Source organism: Diceros bicornis, chromosome 28, assembly GCF_020826845.1.
Source record: "Diceros bicornis minor isolate mBicDic1 chromosome 28, mDicBic1.mat.cur, whole genome shotgun sequence".
In the NCBI taxonomy this organism is placed as follows: domain Eukaryota; kingdom Metazoa; phylum Chordata; class Mammalia; order Perissodactyla; family Rhinocerotidae; genus Diceros; species Diceros bicornis.
This window is the reverse complement of record NC_080767.1, coordinates 43,826,041-43,844,539: the sequence shown is the minus strand read 5'-3', so window position 1 is coordinate 43,844,539 and position 18,499 is coordinate 43,826,041. Positions and strand designations below refer to the sequence as shown.

Here is an 18,499-nt window from a genome sequence, read left to right as displayed (position 1 = left end):
CTTGCGAGGCCGGGAGCCATGTGAGGAGGCCTCTGTGGGGCAGGGAGATGGCCCGCCTGTGCCCCAGGGCCCGGCGGGTGAGGGGCGGTGGGTCTCTTGTTGTGAGCCCTGAAGCTGGCGACCTGGGCCTGGGATTGTCCATCAGGAACGTCCGCCAAAAGGACATTCCCAGTGCCGTCCACCATGGGAAAATATTTTATCAAAGAAATTTAAGTTAAAAAAAAGCCTAAGCACGAACCCCTGACGTGGCCAGGCGTAACGTCTATTTTTACTGTCCCTCCGGTCCTCCCCCGCTGCGGTAGGGAGCCGGCTGTGGCCCCCATGTGGGAGCGGGTCAGTGACGTCAGCCCCGGAAGTGGGCACCCTGGAGGACGGTGACCCGAGGAACTCGTGGGCAGAGCTGGCGGCAGGGTCCCCAGGAGGGAGAGGGGTCTGCAGTTAGGGAAGGCTGAGCCTCGGGGCACAGGCTCAGGGCGCCTAGGAGGCCCCGGGCTGGGCAGGGGCCCCGGGAGGGAGGTGGATGGCGGCCCAGGCTGGTCTCTGGCAGGGGAGAGGGGTGCAAGCAGAGGGTCCTTGGGACTGGGGATGCAAGGGGACTTCCAGGCAGCCGCCGCCCTAGCGCCCACACCCAGAACCTGGGGGCCTGCGGTACGCGGGGGGCCAGAGCCCAGACCCACGGGCCAGCTGGGGCGCCTGTGCCCAGCCCAGTCCTGGGGCCTAGAGACTCTCCCTCTATCCTGATGACCAACTGCAGACGGAGGGACGGACAGGAAGAGGCACAGCGGCCGCTGACCCCGCCCCTCCCCGGCCTTTGTGCTCCACAGCCCCAGCCCCGTTCCCACACTCAGCGGCCCTGGGGTCACACAGGCACAAAGGCTGCGGGAGGGGCTGCTACCCTGCAAAGGGAGAGACCCCAGCCCTCTGGCCCCGAGGCTGCAGGAGGGGCCGGCCCGGGGTCTCTGGAGGAGAATGGTCCAGCAGGACTGGGGCCCAGCACGCCCCCAGACTCACGACAACTACCAGGGTGAGGGCCCCGTCGGCAACTTCAGTGCAGCCCCTGTGGGTGACAGCAGGGAGGGCCCAAGCTGGTCACCCCAAGAGGCTGCCCCCTCGCCCCTCCCTTTCTCTTCCAGAAAAGCCCTGGGTCAGCCAGAGCCCAGCCTCGGTTCCACCAGGTGGCCCCTGGAGGGACTGAGGACCCGGACTCCACTGGCCTGGGGACCCCCAGCTCTTGGCGGCCCTGACCCAACCCCGGCCGCTTTAGGAAGGATCCTGGCACTGCTGGGCCGGCCTGTCGGCCACACCCACACCCTTTACACCGAAGCAGCTGCCACTGGACGCGGCCCTCCAGCAGGCAGCTAGCACCACCTGCTTCACGGGGATCCTGCCACAAGCCACCCCGTGCTGTTCAAGAAGTGTGAGGAGGCCACACTGGGCCCTCTGCCCCCAGTCCACCCCTCCCGTCCCCCTCGGGCGTGTCGTCCCTTGGAGCTGCCTGGGCTGAGGGACCCGCCGTGGCTCCTCCAGGCCAGCGCCCGGGAAGGTCAGATGTATGAGTCCCCACCCAGCTCCCACCTCCCTTTTCCTCGTGTCTGTCTGCATGGGGGTGACCCGGGACCTGGCGGTCAGCGCCACTCCTCTCTGGACCTTCTTCCTGACCGTCCCATCAGCGGTCTGGGGTCCCCTCGGAACAGGGCTTATCTGGCTGTACCTCAGATCTTGACAGAACATTGAACACACGTCCTGTCCCCTTTCAAAGAGTTGACACGCTTGAAGTCAAAACTCAGGGCACAGACGCACCCAGCGCAGGACACACATGCAGCCCAGAGAGGTGCTCCCTGCTGCCTGGGCTGCATGTGGGGGGATGGGACCATAGGCACACGGGTGCATGGACACACGGGCGGCCTGGATGGGCACAACCATGGCCAAGACACCAAGCCAGGCCAGTGTGACATGGGCCTGAGGTGGAGCTGGTGCCGGCTGGGGACAGGCCATTGGGAACGTGGGGAGGGGCAGCAGGGGTTTCTAGAACAAGCCCCAGCTGCCCCAGGCAGAGCTGGCCATGCGGGCGCTCTCAGCACTGTCCTCTCAGGCCTGTGGTCAGTTAAGACGCCTTGGGCAGCAAGAGAATGCCCGATCCCAAAACACAAAGTCTGGAGGTCCTTCTGTCCACACCTTGGCTGGCCACCATCACAACCCCACTCTCCGAAGGCCCCAGCCATAGACTCATCCAGGACCACCAGCCAGACGTGCAAAGGCCACCTCCTAAACCTATCGCTCACCAGACTCTGGCCACAGCCGAGCACTGGGCTCTGAAGAAACAGGGAGGGCGAGCAGAGCGCCTGATGACCTGCCCTCCACAGGGTGAGGGGCACACGGCGCTGGCCAGGCCTCCAGGGTGGGTGGGCGTCACCCCGTCACGGTCTGAGGGACCCCGACGCTCAGGGAGGCTGACAGCACGCCAAGGGCCCGCGGCCCGGGTTGGGTTAGCGGCAGGTAGTGGCGCACACCCCACCCCAGATGGTGGCACACCGCAGCCCCAGAGCTAGGTCACATGAAATTCAAATTTCAGCTCCAAAGTTTTGTTGGCAGCAGCCCTGCCGTGTGTTCGCACACTGCCCACAGCTGCTTTCGCAGGGACGGGTGGCAGTTCCAGGAAGGGCCCCCACATCCCTTCCTGCCTGGTCTGTGGCAGGGCCTGACTGGGCCCAGGGGCCTGGCTGACATCTGACATCTTCCTTTTGAGCAACTGCCAGCCTCAGAGCAGAAGTGGGGCCCAGGAGCCAGGGGGCAGTTAGCCCTTTCGCAGGTGGCCATGGGGCCTGGCTCAGGACAGCAGGCCTGACTTCCGCAGACCCACTGACCACTCAGCCCTGGATGGAGGAGGCGGGACTGGCCTGGCTGGCCTACGGGGTGTGAGGCCAGAAGCAGCCAGCCCCTCGGGGCTGCAGATAAAGGAGGCCATGGGCAGCCGTGCATCGGGTCTCGGAGGGTCCTCAGGGTGATAGAGCAGGGTCTGCTGGGCAGCGACTCCTCCATCCATGTCCTGACAGAGCAGGGACCTGTGGGTGGATGGCCAGTGCAGCGGGGTGCCCCATGGTGGGCAGGCCGCGGGAGGAGGCGTGCATCACCCCCACTCCCACCCGGCCACCTTCCCTCCCCAGCTGCGCAAAGTAAGATTGGCTGGGGAGGGGGGGGTCGTGCCCTCCTGCCCCCTCCCCCCACGCAGCCCTGCTCACTGCCCACCCACCTCCTGAGGCAGGGCCATTGTGGGTGGAGCTCTCCTGAGAGTCCAGCTTTGGGCACACTGGGGACAAGCACAGACCTCGAAGGTCTCTGAGGAGAGAGGGGGTGTCCATGGGGGAGCAGCATGGCTTGCGAGGTCTGGGGGCCATGCCCTGGGCAGGATGTGGCCTGGGTGTGACCCCGGCCAGCCAGGGACGGGAGGGGCCTCAGGAGAAGGAACCCGGGAAGGGAGAGGTCTGCTCGGCAGAGCCCTGCACCCCTCCCTGTAGGTGGGGGAGTGGGCAGGGCAGGGGTGCATTATGGGGGTTCCTCAGAGAAGTGAGGGGGCTCGGGCTCCAGCAGGGACTGCTTCTTCCTCTCTCCCCAGTCTCAGCAAAACCATTGCATGAGGCGAAGGCGGTGGGGTGGGGGGGCACCTCTCCTGCTTGGCCTGATTCAGTGTCCCTGGGAGGGGACAGGGAGGGGAAGGGCCAGGAGACCCCTGCTTCTGCGCTCAGCTCAACACCCACTCCTCTTGACACTGCTAGCCCCCCGCTCACTCCAGGGCCCACACTGGCCCTCCCCAATTACACTGGGCTCCTCATCACACCCCAGCTCCTGTAGCACCTGAGCTCCCACCCTCCCGCCTGGCCTGCCAAGCCCCAGTTTAGACATTGCTTCCTCCAGGCCCCCAGCCCAATCTGCAGAACACCACTGCCCTTTGGAGGAGTACTTTGGGGCTCCCCTCTCCCTGGGCCTAGAGCACAGGGGGCAGGGATGGTCCCCTGGCCCCATGTGCAGGCCTGACTTGAGTAGGTGACAGGACCCAGAAAGTTTTTTTTTTTGTGTGAGGAAGATCAGCCCTGAGCTAACATCCATGCCAGTCCTCCTCTTTTGGCTGAGGAAGACTGGCCCTGGGCTCACATCTGTGCCTATCTTTCTCCACTTTATGTGGGACACCACCACAGCATGGCCTGAGAAGCCGTGCGTCGGCACACGCCCAGGATCCGAACGCCGGGCCGCCAGCAGTGGAGCACGCACACTTAACCGCTATGCCACGGGGCTGGCCCCAGGACCCAAAAACTAAAGCATGTTCAGACCCCCCAGCTGCAGGGCTTGGGTTCAGGACCTGCGCCTGCTGAGGGAGGACCTGGCTCCACTTGTCTGTGGGAGGGGGGCAACCAGGGCAGCCCCTGGGCCAGCACTGCTTCCCCACCCCCCCAACTTCCCCAGCCAGGCTGGCACCCCCGCCCCCCACCCCCCCACCCCCACTGCCCTGGGTGGGAGGGGTCCCCCAGTCCCACCCCCATCCTTCCCCTCCCCCAGTCCCACTCCCACCCTTCCCCTCCCCCGCAGCCCTGGGCAAGAGGGGTCCCCACGTCCCACCCCCACCCCTCCCCCAGTCCTAGCCCCACCCCTCCCGTCCCCCAGTCCCACTCCCACCCCTGCCCTCTCCCGCGGTCCTGAGCGGGAAGGGTCCCCCACTCCCACCCCCACCCCGGCCCTCCCCCGCGGCCCTGGGCAAGCGGGGTTCCCCAGTCCCACCCCCATCTCCGGGCGCGGGAAGGCAGGCGGTGGCCGTTTGCTTTTGAATCCCGACGGCGCCCTGAGTGGCCCTTTCAAAGGCCGGCGGGGCGGCGTGGGGGCCGTTCCCAGCGCGCCCCGCCCCGCCCGCCCCTCCCCCCGCTTTCCCACGCGGCCCGGCCGCTGGCGGGTTCTCACGGCCTGCCGCCCCTCCCCCGTCTGGGAACGGCCGCCGCTGGGGGGTGCCCGGAGCCCCGGATGGGGGCGCCTGGCGGACTCCTCAGGGATGGGGGGTGTGCCTAGCGTGTGGGTGCTGGGGGGCCACGGGGAGGGGGGTATGTGCCGCCTAGTGGGGGTGCTGGGGGGGGCACGGTGGGGGGAGGGAAAAGTGCCGCCTAGTGGAAGTACTGGGGGCCCCCGAGGGTGGGGGTATGTGCCGCCTAGTGTGGGTGCTGGGGGGCCACGGGGAGAGGGGTATGTGCCCCCTAGTGGGAGTGCTGGGGCGGCCACAGTGGGGGGGAGGGGAATGTGCTGCCTAGTGGGGGTGTTGGTGGGGGCCACGGTGGGGGGAGGGGAATGTGCCGTCTAGTGGAAGTACTGGGGGCCCCGGATTTGGGGGGTATGTGCCACCTAGTGGCGCTGCTGGGGGGCCACGGGGAGGGCGGTATGTGCCGCCTAGTGGGGCTGCTGGGGGGGGGGCCATGGTGGGGGCAGGGGAATGTGCTGTCTAGTGAGGGTGCTGTGGGGCACCGGGGGGGGGGGGGGGGGGTATGCCACCTAGTGTGGGTGCTGGGGGAGGGGGCTATGTGCTGCGGGGGGGGGGGGGGTGCTGAGGGGGCTGAAGTGGGGCAGGACACCCTCCCCCCAGGGCCTGAGGCCAGAGAGCATCCTCTGGCCTCAGATTCTATTTGGTATAACCCTGAACAGTTGGTCACCGCCAAACACAGGTCCTGGAGATGTAGGGGTTCTGGCCATGCCTGTCTTGTGCCTGGGGACAGTGGACCCTGAAGCACTGACCCCACTTGGGGCATCTCTTGCCGCCTGTCTATTCTTCCTAACAGCCTGGGTGGGCTAGGGCACCGAATTTGGCAGATACAGATTGATAGAGAACCCTGCTAAACGTGAACCTCAGAAAACAGCGAGCACCTTCCCAGACATAAGCGTAGCCCACACTTTATCTGAAAGTCACAGTTAGGGCCTGTGTTCTCCCTGGCCCCCTTGGGGGGGCTGTTTCTGTGTTGTGTCAGATCGAGGACATGGAGTGGGCAGACTTGGCCCTGTCCTGGTCCTCTGGCTCACACCCCTTGGCCTGCCTGGATGGACATCAGCCCTGGCCCAACCAAGTGAGCTGGATTGTGGGGTGTCGTCCTGATGGGCCTTAGATAGCCTGGGCTGGGCTGCCCACCCTGCTGTCCCCACACAGCGGGGTCTGCGTGTCCTAAGCAGGCCCTGGGCTGTGGCTGGCACAGTTGGAGGAGGAGGGTGAAGGCTTGGGGGGCGCTGAGTACCCAGGTTGGGGAGGGGGTACAGAACAAGCAGTCAGAAGGCCTGCCTACCCATCCTGTTTGCAGCGCTTCCCTCAGACCCTCCTGTGTGACCTGGCCAGGTGACCCTGGGCGGGCGGTGCCTCACCTCCAGGCCCTGGTTGTCTTCCGTGCTGCATCCTGGACACGACGTCTGTCCTGCCCAGGGCTCCCAAGACGTGGCTCTCCTCCCACCCCGAAAATGGAGGCCCCAGGAACACAGCTCCCGTGCTCCCTGGTGGGTGCACGCAGCCTGCTCACACAGACACGCTCCCACGTGAAGTCACATCCACTCCCGCTGCCACACACACGCCCCACATTCACACTCGGCACGCCCAGTCACACAGGCCGTGTCCACACCCCTGATACGTGCAGTCACACGCACTGCCGTGTTCATGCCCCTGACACATGCTCACAGGAACTCACCCTCAGCCACTCCGATGCTGGGAGTTCGCTCTCGCACTCCACACACCTGGGTGCCATGAGAAGCACACCTGCAGAGCCCCAGCACTCGTGGCCCTGACCCCCCAGGCGAGCTGCACAAAGCTGACAGTGCCTGAGGGCCGGGAGCTTTGGGGGTGGAGGCTGCCAGCTGGGGGTCTGAAAGCCTGCTTCGTGGGGCCAGAAGAGCACTATTGTCGGGTTTTAACACCCACCCCCACCCGGTGCAAGCCAGCTTACCATCCCCAGCCCCGAGCCTCCCTGGGGCCTGGGGCCTGGCCCTTCTGCCCCCAGCGTGTGCCCCTTGCTGGACCCTGAGCCTGTCTCCAGTGGAAGATCAGGCCAAACCAGGAGGAGCTGTGCCCAGGGCTGGAGCCAGTGGGATCTTCCCGGCTTCTGGGTCACGTCACCTTTGGGGGCAGATGGCGAAGGGCCCCACAAGGTACAGGCAGGACAGCGTGGGAGAGTGAGGTGTGGAGCAGACCCAGGCCCCAGCCGGCAGGCGGGCAGAATCTAATTGCTTCCTCCAGGGCCACAGTCCCACCCTGTCCAGCGAGGTGTCAGGCCAACAGCCCAGGCCAGGGATCTTTCATCTTAGCCCTTTGTCTCTGCAGCCAGCACCATTTGTTGGGGCAGCTCTGGGGAGTCAAGGTGGACCAGCCAGCCTGGGGAGGCCTTGGAACCCGCCGGTCCCGTCCCGGGATGGCAAGGGTGGACAGTGGGGGGTAGCACTTGGCAGGGACCAAATGGACAAGTGCCCTGGGGACACGACACTGGCGTCCTGAAGCTGAGACCCACCTGTTAACCCCACTCGCCTGATGTGAGTGTCTGAGACACTCACCGTGTGTAGGTGTGCTCGTGGAAGGTGCCAGAAACCCCTCAACGCCATGCTGGTGTTTCTCGCCAAGTGCTGGGAAGGGGAAATGTCTGTTTTCTTCTCCTCTCCCCCTTTGCACTAATGAGCAAGAAATGACCCATCACTCTAAAGCCCAAGCCCCCATCCTCCCTGCCTGTGGGGTCAGAAATCCCAGAACGGGGTTTCCCAGGACCTGGGCACCAGACTGACCTCACTTCCATCCCCTGCACAGGGGCCTGGCTCCCGCTGGGTGGGGGCTGCAGGGGCAGGCGGGGCCGTGCTTGGAGCCCCAGCAGCACTGGCCATTAGGCCAGAGCCAAGGTTTCCACAAGCCTGCCCCTTGCTCAAAAGCAGGGGGTCCCATGCGCTTTCGGGGAATTGGTGCCTGGTCTGGGCACAGAGTGGAAAGGCCTCAGACCAGGATACCGAGTGGCTGGCCCTCTCTCCCAGCTGGGAGGTGGGGCCTGAGCCTCTCCTGTGCCAGAAGCCTGCTGGGCAGGGAGAGCGGGGGCCGTGGGAATTCCCGGGGCAGCCTGCCGGCGGGGGGGAGCTCAGGTCACAGGCCTGGCTTGCTGGCTGGGCAGGGAGCCTCACCCAGGTCCTCCTCGGGAGTGGGCCCCTTCACTCGGATCCCAGCCTGGACAGGCCACTTCCTGCTGCCCTGCTCCCTCGGGAGCGCAGGTTCTTTCTCACGCCCTGTGCCATGGGGGACCCAGGCTCATCCCAGCCTCCCCTCACCCTCAGCACCCCACTCAGGGAGGCCCGGGGCCCAGGGTTGTTGGGGCTTTGGGGTGTTTAAAGGCGGCCGCCAGTCCTTGGCCCTGGGAGGGACCGGTGGGCTCCAGGGAGGAGCACGTGCAAGGACCCCTCTGTGGCCGCCTCCTGGCCCTGCCCACCACATTCCGGGGCCCTGGCTGTGGCCTGCCCCTGAGCCCTCTCCGCTCCCCCACGCTTGTGCACCAGCCAGCCGTCCCCTGTTCCGTGTGTGTGCAGCAGACACCTGCAGGCCCACAGACCAGGGCAGGCATGTGTGGCCCATGCACCCGGGACTGGTGGGGACAGACATTCCTGGGGATATGCGGTTCAGGACAGACGCCGTGACTTTGCCTCACTCGGTTCTGGCTCTGCGGACCGAGCTCACTCCCCTGGGCAAGTGTGGCTGGGATTCCTGGGCCCAGCGCTGAGAGCAGGCCCACTGCAGCTGCCCCCCGCCAAGTCTCAGCCTCACTCAGAGGAACCGGCAGGTGTCCCAGTGCCTGTTGCAGCCCCTCCTCAGACACCCACGAAGCCCAGCAAGGCTGTGGTGTGCCAGGGTGCACCCGAGCAGCCCTTTCCCACCCTCCTCGGGTCTGGGGAAGCAGGGGGCTGCAGAGGCTGGACCACCAGGTTGGACCTGCCTGGCTGCGGATCCACGAGCCCCACCAGTCCCCAGGACCAGTCCCTGCTGGAGGCCCAGCCCATGGGAGGCAGCCTCGCCCCCATGCCCCAGGCAGTCCCCAGTTGTGCCCTGAGTCAGGTGGCACGGTGAGCGTGGGCTCCGAGCAGTGGGAGCCATGGGAACCAGGCGCGCAGGCAGACCCCTGGGACCACGGAGCTAGGAGCCTTCCCAGCCCCTCCTACCCCCAACTCACCAGGCCCCTCCCACCCAGCGGGCTGGGGGATGGGTGGAGGCCGGCCCTGCCCTCAGGCTCTCAGACTAGATGGGATGTGCCGAGACTGGGTCGGACCCACGGGACCACACCTGTCCAGAGCCCCCCACCACCCCCTATTGGTCTCTGCCCAGACCCACTGGCATCCCAAGGCTGGGGTCTGCACGTTCCACTCTGGGGAGGGGCATGGCTCAGAGGCCGCCTGCCCACGCCCCCTGGTGGGGCAGTGTGAGGACCGAGGACCCTGGTGTGGGGTTCTGGCCAGCTGAAGGCTGTGTGACCTCCGGAGCCCCCTTTCACAGTGGGAGGGCAGAGGCTCCGCCCCCTCAGTGTCAGGGAGGCCAGGCCTGTACCTGGCCAAGGGCAGGGTCACAGCCTCCCTCGAAGGGTGGCTGCTGCCTGCCCACAGTGGGTGGTCAGGCAAGGGTTGCTTGACCCCAGAGCAGGAGATGGACAGGGAGGCCCTTGGTGTTGGGCCCTCCTGTGGATGGGAAACACAGAGCAAGGGGGGCCAGCAGGCGCAGAACCGGCTTTTCCAGCCGGGGGCGGGCAGGGCCTCCCAGGGCCTATCGGGGTGACAGCAAGGCCCCAGAGTGGGCAGCCGCCGTGGGAAAACCGGCACCGGTGGTTCCCGAGGGTGGGGCCAGGTCCTTGCAGAGGGCACCGGGCATTTGTCTGCATGTGGTGACTCAGCATGAGCTGGCGGCCCCGCCCAGATGTGCACACCGGCCCCAGGTCCTGGGAAGTCTGGCAGACCCCTCACAGATGACCCCACCCTACTCTCCTGCCACTGTGCCATCCCTCCCACACCTGCTGGCACTGTCCCCTTGGGGCCTGGACAGGGAGAGCATGGGCCTCTGTGGCAGGCAGCCCAGGGCAACGGCCAGAGACTAGACTGCCCGTTTGTTCTCAGCGTCTTCCCCAACTGGACCTGGAGTGACCACAGGCCAGATCTGCAGCCAGGGCTCTGCCTGCTCTCCTGTCCCAGGAAGCCCCCTGGATCTGCAATCAGGAAGGCAGGGCCCACAGCAGCCTCCCTGTGCCCAAAGCCAGTCCAGAGTCTGGCTGGGAGAGGTGGTCAGGGGGACAGGAGGGCCCCCAGAGGGGTGGGGAGGAGGGTCCTGCCTGGGGATCAGCTAGCCTGGGCCTCCTAGCAGGGGTGGCCCCACCCGTCCAGCACCCCCAGGCCCCGGCCCCTCAGCCAACTGCGATGCTGGAGGTGGAGCAGTGAGGCCACAGGTAGTGGTGTCGAAAGGCCCGTGGGAAAAGGGCGGGTGGGGGCAGAGCAGGGCCCCTGACGTGGGCACGCCCTGTGGCTCCAGGGGCCTGTGGCTGCCACCTACCCACCCGCCCCGGAAGCCATGTCATCCAGGGCGCTGGCGCTCATCCAGGAGGGGCCGGAGGAGCACAGGCAGGGGCCCCTCCTCCCTGCAGCCTGAGAACCCCCCAGGTCCTGCCCTTGGCTCGCCCTCCTCTCGCAGGCTGCTCCCACGTCCAGAAGGGCTGTCTCCATGGGTACCTGCGCATACCTGCCTGGGAGCCGGGTCTCAGCGGGCACCCAGCCCCTCCTGCCCTCCCGCGGGGCCCTCCCTGCCTCGCCTTGGGAATCCTGGGGTCCAGACCCGCCTCCCTGCCGGGCAGTGACCTTCACGGGGCAGCCCTGGGGTGGCCGCATTGGGAGGGCAGGATGGACCCCACAAACCCCCACCCCCACGCCCAGGGTCTTCGTAAGGTCAGCAGGGCTGAGCTGAGCTCCTCCTGGGAGTCCACTGCAAGTCCTAGACAAGGTCTCTGCAAAGCAGCAGAAGTAGCTTCACTCCTGCCCCCTCACGGACTTGGTGCTCCTGAGGCAGGGCAGCCACCAGGCATTGTCAAGAAACATGGACACTGAAATGGCCTCGGCTTGCCCCGAGATGGCTGAGGGGTCAGGGCAGCTGTAGGGTTGCCCACCCTGACCCTTGAATGCTGGGCCCTGCGTCCCCCAGGTCCGGCCCAGTGGGGACCCAGGCATGGCTCTGCCCTCACGGGCTCTGGGGTTGGGGAGGACAGCCGGGTGATGACGGGGTCCTGCAGGGTCTCAGGAGCTGGAAGAGGGCGCCCAGGGCCCACTGGGAGCTGGTGTAGTCAGGGAGGGCTCCCAGGAGGTGGTGTGCCCTGTGGTCCTGCGGGAAGAGGAAGGAATGTGTCATTTTTCTCCGTGAAACACCTTGGCCAGACCCAGAGCTGCAGGGAGCATGGGGCTGGGAGTGGGGGGATGGAGGGAGCCTCCCCTGGCCTCAGCACCTCCTCCGCCCCCAGGCCTGTAACTGTGACCAGTACCTGAAGGTCTCCAAGGACATGATGAAGCAACTCATGGGGCTCATTGGCCACCAGGAGGGCCCCAGCAGCACAGGTGAGTGCACCCCACAGGGCCAGGCGGGCTCGGTGAGGTCTGTGGGTGGCGGCCCACCCGCTGGGTGCTCTGGGGCTAAACTACAGGGATGGCCAGCAGGTTGCTGGCCAGGGGGCTGATGGCAAGGTGCTGCCAGGTGGAAAGACGGCACTCGCGGCCAGGAAGGGGCCCCTCGGCCCCAGCCCTCTCTGCACAGTGTGAGGCCCCCGACCCAGGGGACCAGGAGGCTCCGGCACTCAGGCCCCGCTGGGGTGGTGTGCAACACTCTCTCTCCAGTGGGCCGTGCTCAACACCGGCACACACACACACATACACACGTGCACCCTGCATGCAAAGACACACATGCACGCTCACAGACACATGCACACTCACGTGCAGGACCATGCACACTCGTTCACAGGCACATGCACAAGAGCACACACAGTTGCTTGTGTGCCCGTGTACACAGTCTGGACATAGACAAGCCTGAGCCTGGGCAGACCGGAAGATGGGCAAGCACCAGATGTGTGCCTCCCCACCTGGCCAAGTCCTACCCAGGGACCCAGCCTCACTTTCCCTTTTTGTAAGACTAGAAAGAGGAGGCTGCAGGGCACCCCAAGATTTGAAGTTGGCAGCTGGGGCAGTGAATGGGCCTGCCGTTCGTACCACTGGCTCCCCCACTTTCCAGGGAGAGGGGTCCCAGCAGAGGGGGCCCTGGAGGGCCCCAGCTGCCCCTCCTCAGTGGAGGGCAGGGATGGAGTGCAGAGAAGGGTGGCTTGGGGCGCTCTCTGTGGTTAGCCCGAGGCCAGGCTCCCCTTGCACAGCGGGTGCCTCTTCAGGATCCTGCCCTTGTCCTTCCCGCCTCTCTCTGAGGTTCCGGGCCACCCACATGGTGGGTGAGCCGTTGTGACTGCCTGTGTCCAGCCCCAGGCAGCTCTCCGCTCTCCGGAGCGTGGCCTTGACATGCTCGAGGCTGGGAAGGGGGGAGCAGCACGTGAGCAGTGCCCTCTGCTGGGGCCACCAGGCTCCAGCCCCCTCTGAGCCCCCACCACACCGCCCAGAGGCTCGCATTTGGCCTGGGGTGGTAGGCAGTGCCCCTGTGGGCTGTGTGGTGTCTCTGGGGTCACCGGGTAAGGGCTGGGGCCAGACGGGCTAGGGCGAGGCAGGGAGGCCAGATGGAGGTCGTGGCCTTGCTGGGCTCCAAGGAGCCCATCCATTCAGGCCCCTGCCGCAGTTCATCTGGAGCCATCTGTAGAGGAATGTTTGCCGAGCAAATTACGAGGGTCAGCAGGATTGGGGAGGACCTCTCCCACCTGCTGGCCAATGCTCCTCAGCCATCGCTGCCCTCGGCCCCACACTGGGCCCTCAGCTGCCAGCAGCCTCGTCATCTCCCTGTGTCTCAGTGGGGGTGAGGCCCCCTCACAGGGTCAGAAGGAGCCACACACCGGGGTTTCTCCCCGCACCCTGAGCTCTGGCGGGTCCTCTGGGTCCCCGCCCACCCTGGTGCTGGCTGCTTACGAAACACGCTGCTTGGCAGTGGGCTTATCTGCTCATCGCCACAGATAGGCCACCCCCGCCCCGCCCGCTGCCGTTCTCAGGCCCACGAATGCCATAATCCTCGTGTCCAGAACATGTTTCCCAAGGACCTTTGAGAGCCAAGAACCTTCCAAGGTGTGAGTTCCCATGGGAGGGGACTGGGCTGGCACCGAAGGTTCTTGGTCTCCTGCCCTTTGCTCTCTCCGCTGGGGATGGGGCAGAGGCTGGGCACTTGGAGGTGTGTGGTGGGTGCTGGGGTTGCTGACTGTCCTGGGAGTCCCTGACGTCCTTGATTGACAGGTGACGAGGCCACCCAGAGCAAGGACGCCCAGGAGCCGGGTGAGCACTGGGGCCGCCCCCCGAGGACACACAGGGCCCCTGGCACCTAAACCCAAAGACGGGGTTTGGGTCCTGGCCCAGCAGAGGAGACAGCTCGGAAGGGTTGGACCCTGTGCCCTGGATAGGGGTGGAGGCCCGGGGTCAGTGGTCTGTAACCCGGGGCTTCTGGGTCAGATGAGGCAGAGGGTTGGGTGGGTGGGAAACAGGGAGGAGTTGCTGGCGTGGGGTGGGGGCCGCATGCCCGGAGGCCGGGACTCAGGGTGGCTGCCTCCACCTGTCCAGGCTCCACCCCAGCGGAGGCCCCTGGGGACAGCACCTATGACCCCCCTTGCCGCTGGCTGGAGGCATCGGACCTGCGGGCCAGCGCGCCAGCCACACTGGGAAACGGTGCCCAGCTGCAGCTGGCCGGGGTCCCGGCGGGCGTGCTGCGGCGCCCGGGGCTGCAGCACTTCTACTGCTGCGCTGGCTGTGGCAAGGTCTTCTGGGAGGGCTCCCACCTGGGCCGCGTCGCTGCGAACTTCCGCGAGGTCCTGGACAGTGCCCCCGGCTCCTGCGCGCCCAGCCCGCAGCCCCTCATGAGGACTGGGCCCCAGGCCCCTGGGGACGGGCGGGGCAGCCGACAATAAAGTGTGAAGGTGGGAGCTAGCCACTGACTCTTCCTGTCCTCGCTCCATCCACACACCTGAGGCCCAGCCCCCCAGGCTGTCTGGGAGGACGAAGGTTTCCACATGGTCAGAATGCCCAGACCCTGAGCGGAGAACTGCCTGGTGCTGAGGAATGCGGCGGGCGGGAGGTGGGAAGGGCACGTCCGGTGGAGGAAATGGCCTGGGCAAAGGCCCAAGGGCTGGACCGAGGTGGCTCCCCAAGTCGGCTGGAGCCCAGTGGGCCCGGAGGGATGGGGTGGGGCGGACAGGCCCCATACGCTGGGTGGCCCACCCTCCCTGCAGTGGCAGTACATGCCACAAGCCTCCAGGCCCGGCAGGACAGGGTCGTCCTTGCTGCCCCCCAGCAGGTCCCAGGGCCCTCGCCAGGCCGGCCTCCAGACCCTCCAGGGCCCCAACTCCAGGGAGCGTGGATGGTGGGATCCTGGGGGCTGGGCCCTTTAGGCCAGGTTGGGGGCTTCCTGGGGACCAGGCCCTAGCCCAGCCGGGTGTGGGAGGCAGAGCAGCCACCCCGGAGGAAGGCCACAGCCTGGAGGGGAGGCTGGCTTCCCCGAGTCTGTTGCCCGGGCCCCCTCCCTGGCCAGGGCCTGACCCCTGGGCCTTTCCCTCACCCCCAGGTCAGGCCTGGGTGGCCTTTCGTGAGAGAAACCAGCAACCACAGCCACGTGGGAGTGCCCTGCACACACGTGTGTGTGCACCTCCGTCCTCACAATTTCAGGAAGTAGCTGCTGCTATACCCACTCTGAGGGAAACTGAGGCTCAGACCTGTTGCTGGCACTGGAGGGCTGAGGGCACCAGTGCCAGGGGTAGCGGGGAGAGGGGCGCCAGAGGAAGGGGGCCCTGGGTAGGGGCTTCTGCGAGCAGTCGGCCTGGTCCCAGACTCTTTCTTGCCCTCGCCACCTCCTCCTGGCTCACCCCCCAGGAATGCGCCCCCTCCCTCCCTCACATCCCTTTCCTGTCTTTCCTGCCTGGAGCGGAAACCAGCTCGGATTTGGCCAAGGAGCCCAGACGGAAGCCTCGGGGCTATTGGGACCTGGGGGCTGGCTCGGGGCTGCCACCTCTGCCCAGAGCAGACGCACCTGCAGGCCCAGGTGGGCATCGGCAATGCCAGGCCAGCCTCTGCCCCGTCCCTGGGCTCCTGGCCACTGCCCTGGCCCCCCAGGGGTGCAGCCCCAGTGGGGGTGGGGGCTTGTGCGGGGGACTGCACAGGATCCTGCCACACTCCACGTCCCGTCCTTTCCCTTGGAGCGCCAGCCCACTCAGCCCCCAGCAGCCCTGGGGCAGCTGGGCCAGGGCACCACTCCAAAGATGGAGGTGCCACTGGCTGGCCCAGGCAGAGCAGGCAACCCTGGCCTTCCTCCTCTCCAAGGGCCCTGCTGAGTTGAGGGTCAGGCGCCAAGGTGAGCAGGTAAGCTGCACCCCACCGGGGTGGCGACCCTCTGTGGCTGGAGTGCTGCTTCCAGGAGCGTGACCTCTGGCCCCATGTCCTGTCCTGGGGAGGCAGTCCCGACCACACTCCTTCCCCCATAGAGTTAAGAGGAAGCAGCTGGGGGTGCCAGGCCCACTTCCCAGGCCAGCTACATCCTGGAGACTCTGCTCTGACCAGAGACCCTGGTGTTGCAGCCAGCCCCAGACAGACAGAGGCTGGAGCCAGCAAGAGGCCGGGAACCTCGGGCTCAGAAGACGGGAGACCGTGTGTCCTTCCCATCTCTCCAGGCAGGTCCAGCCCCAGCCCCACTCTGCCCTTCCGCCCTGTGCAACTTCTAGAAAGAGGAGAGGGCAGCTAACCAGGACCTGTTCTCAGCGAGGTCCTCATGGCCGCGCCTCTACACTGTCCAGCCTGCCCTCCCACCTCCCCACCCGCCTGCTGCCCAGACTGGCGGTGTCTCTCTGGGGACACCCCCACTCTGGGCCCACATGCTCACTGCCAGCCTACCCTGGCTCTGGGGCCCCCACGCCAGGCGCCAGCCCCCCATCGCAGGTCCTGAGCCGTCAGGGGTCAGCCCAAAGTGCCTCCCTCGGCCCCAGGATCAAGCTAGGGGTCAGACACCAGGCCGACAGGGTGGGCTGTGGCCCCGGTGCCAGGCCGTGCCCTGAGCGGCCAGCCGGGTGGGCAGGAGCCGCGGCAGCGATTGTCTGCTGCAGTTCCGCCCGGGCGTCCTTCCTCTGCTCTGGCCGCTGCTGGCCCGGGGCTGAGTGTTTGTTATTTGATCTCTATCCTCTCTCGGCCCTTCTACCAGGTGTCTGGGCTGCTGGGAAGAAACACTCTCCTCTTTCCCACGCTCCCCGACACATTTTAATGAATTAGCTGGAAGCCCCGCCCCCACTGCCCGCCTGCCCGCTCGCCCTCCCTCCCCTGCCTAGGCCTTTAAGGTGGCCGCAGGCCTCGGCCCAGCACTGGCCAGCCGCCCCTTCACCGCTGTCCTCCCCTAGCCGCCCCACCCAGACCTTCCCAGCCCAGGTCAAGAATGCTCCCCAAGCTGCCTGCATTGCTCCCCCACCACCCACTGCTCTGAGCCTCCAAAGGAAGAGGGTCCCTGGAGGGAGAAGGGGACCCTCTCCAACTCTGGCCTCCACCCCGCCATCACCTTCCAGGTGGCACCCCTGGGCCAGCCCCCAGGAGAAGGACAGGATCCAGCCTTGTAGTGGGGGTTGTGTGCCCCTCAGATCCCAGGTTGGGGGCTTCTCCTGGAGAGCCAGTGAACTCCTTGCCTGTTTGTGGAGGTGACGACAACGCCAAGGAACCCACAAACACGGGAGGGGGGCTTCTCTAAGCTCCTGGGCAGGGCCTGGCACAGGGACCCCTCCCTCCCTCCAAGGCATTCGGAACAAATGTCATCCTTTGGATGCTTCCTTCAGCAAACATTTAGGAAGCGCTTCCTGGGAGCTGGTACCCCGCACACCCTCTCCCCCTCACGTCTTCGAATGGGGTAACTCTGGGGACATGGGGTGTGGACCAGAGCAACTTGGCCACGTTGGAGGAACACTAGCCACAGGCGTCCTGTCAGCTCCCTGTGGACAGTGTGGCTGTCGTCACCTGAGCCCCAGAGATAAGCCGCTGGGCGTGGGGGGTGGGGCTTGAGTGATGGCCGCACAGCAGCGGCAGGTCCCCCCACACCTGTCTGACCCTCTCTCCAAACCCTGGGTGGAGCAGGCGGTAACCTCAGGCCAGGCTCCCGTGGCCACTCCAGCCACCCTGTCCCTGTCCCTGCCAGGGCGCCTGAGCCACCGATTTCATGACCCGTGGTGGCGGCCGTGCATTCCCACACTGAGCTCACAGGGCCCCTTTGTCTGCCTGCCCTGACGCCTGCTGCGGGTGTGAATGGGACTTTTCTCCCAGGCTCTGCTCCCGGGCCCAGCGGGTCTCCAGATGCCCTTCTCCAGGCAGGGGGGCCTGAGCCCACCTGGGCTGGGGCCTGTCTGTGAACCCACCACCTTCCAGGGATGGCCCTGGGCACGTGTGGGACTCAGCAGATACAAGAAAAACCCAGATGTGACCAGGAAGGAACTCCTGCCCACCCAAACATGCTCTCAGAGCATCCGCCCTCCAGCCCAGGCCCGCCCCATTCCAGGGAGCAACGGGCAGCAGGGTGGCGTGTGCCCAGGGGGTCACAGCCCTGTGCAGGGGCACACGCTTACCCGCTCCAAGGGTCCCTGACCAGAGGTGAAGATGGGCCCAGGTGAACAGGGCCCAGTGTGGCCTTGGCTCAGCCTCCCAGGGCACCCACACTCTTGTCCCTGGGCCAGCGGGGGGTGGGGGGGGCCCGGGGTTGGAGGTGATCAGGTGCTGGAGATGGTCAGGGTCCAGGTGTTCACAGTCCAGCATCAACTGATCCCAGGCCCCCTTACTGAGCCCAAGGAAACATCCCTGCAGGACAAGCGGGACGAGGGAGGGGCTCCCGATGGCAGTGGCATCTTCCGGTCACACCCTGGGCCTGCAGAGCACAGGTCCTGGTTCCGGGCTTCCATCTCTGCTCAGCCTTGGGCTTACCCATGTGCACAGTGTGTGTGTGTGTGGGGGGGCAGGTTGTGGGGGAGCAGGTCTGAGCAGAATGGCTGGACCACCAGCCTCAGGAAGACCAGAGCAACCCTGGGCACCAGGAGGACCCCAGGGGAGTCAGCCAGGGTCAGGTCTGAGGGCAGCTAGCGGGAGGTGGACAGCCCTGGGGTGGCGTTGCCCAGTTTTTCCTGCAGTTTGGCTGTGCCCCTCCCAGAGCATGGAGCAGGGTGGGGGCACACCCACATGGGTCTCAAGGCATGGAGGGCATGGGGCAGACACCCACAGGGGTCCATCCCCAGACAAGGCCTAACAGGGTGGTCTCCCCAGCTGAGGCCCAGAGCTGCCTCCTCGGGAATTCCCAGCCGGCTTCTGA

General features: G+C 66.2%; 1 protein-coding gene across 11 annotated transcripts in view; it reads left to right on the top strand.

Annotated features, from left to right (window-relative positions):
• Positions 1-14,100, top strand: part of EXD3 (exonuclease 3'-5' domain containing 3) — a 106,152-nt gene extending 92,052 nt beyond the window's left edge. For 10 of the 11 annotated variants that reach the window (XM_058524587.1, XM_058524588.1, XM_058524584.1 and 7 more), the window contains 3 exons: positions 11,517-11,610; positions 13,426-13,464; positions 13,747-14,100. In XM_058524587.1, coding sequence (XP_058380570.1) covers positions 11,517-11,610; positions 13,426-13,464; positions 13,747-14,090 — 477 coding nt within the window. In that variant the 3' untranslated portion in view covers positions 14,091-14,100. Of the gene's footprint in view, positions 1-11,516; positions 11,611-13,425; positions 13,465-13,746 lie in introns of those variants that run through there. The other variant, XR_009215940.1, reaches the window with a different exon arrangement.
• Positions 14,101-18,499: the final 4,399 nt, after the last annotated feature.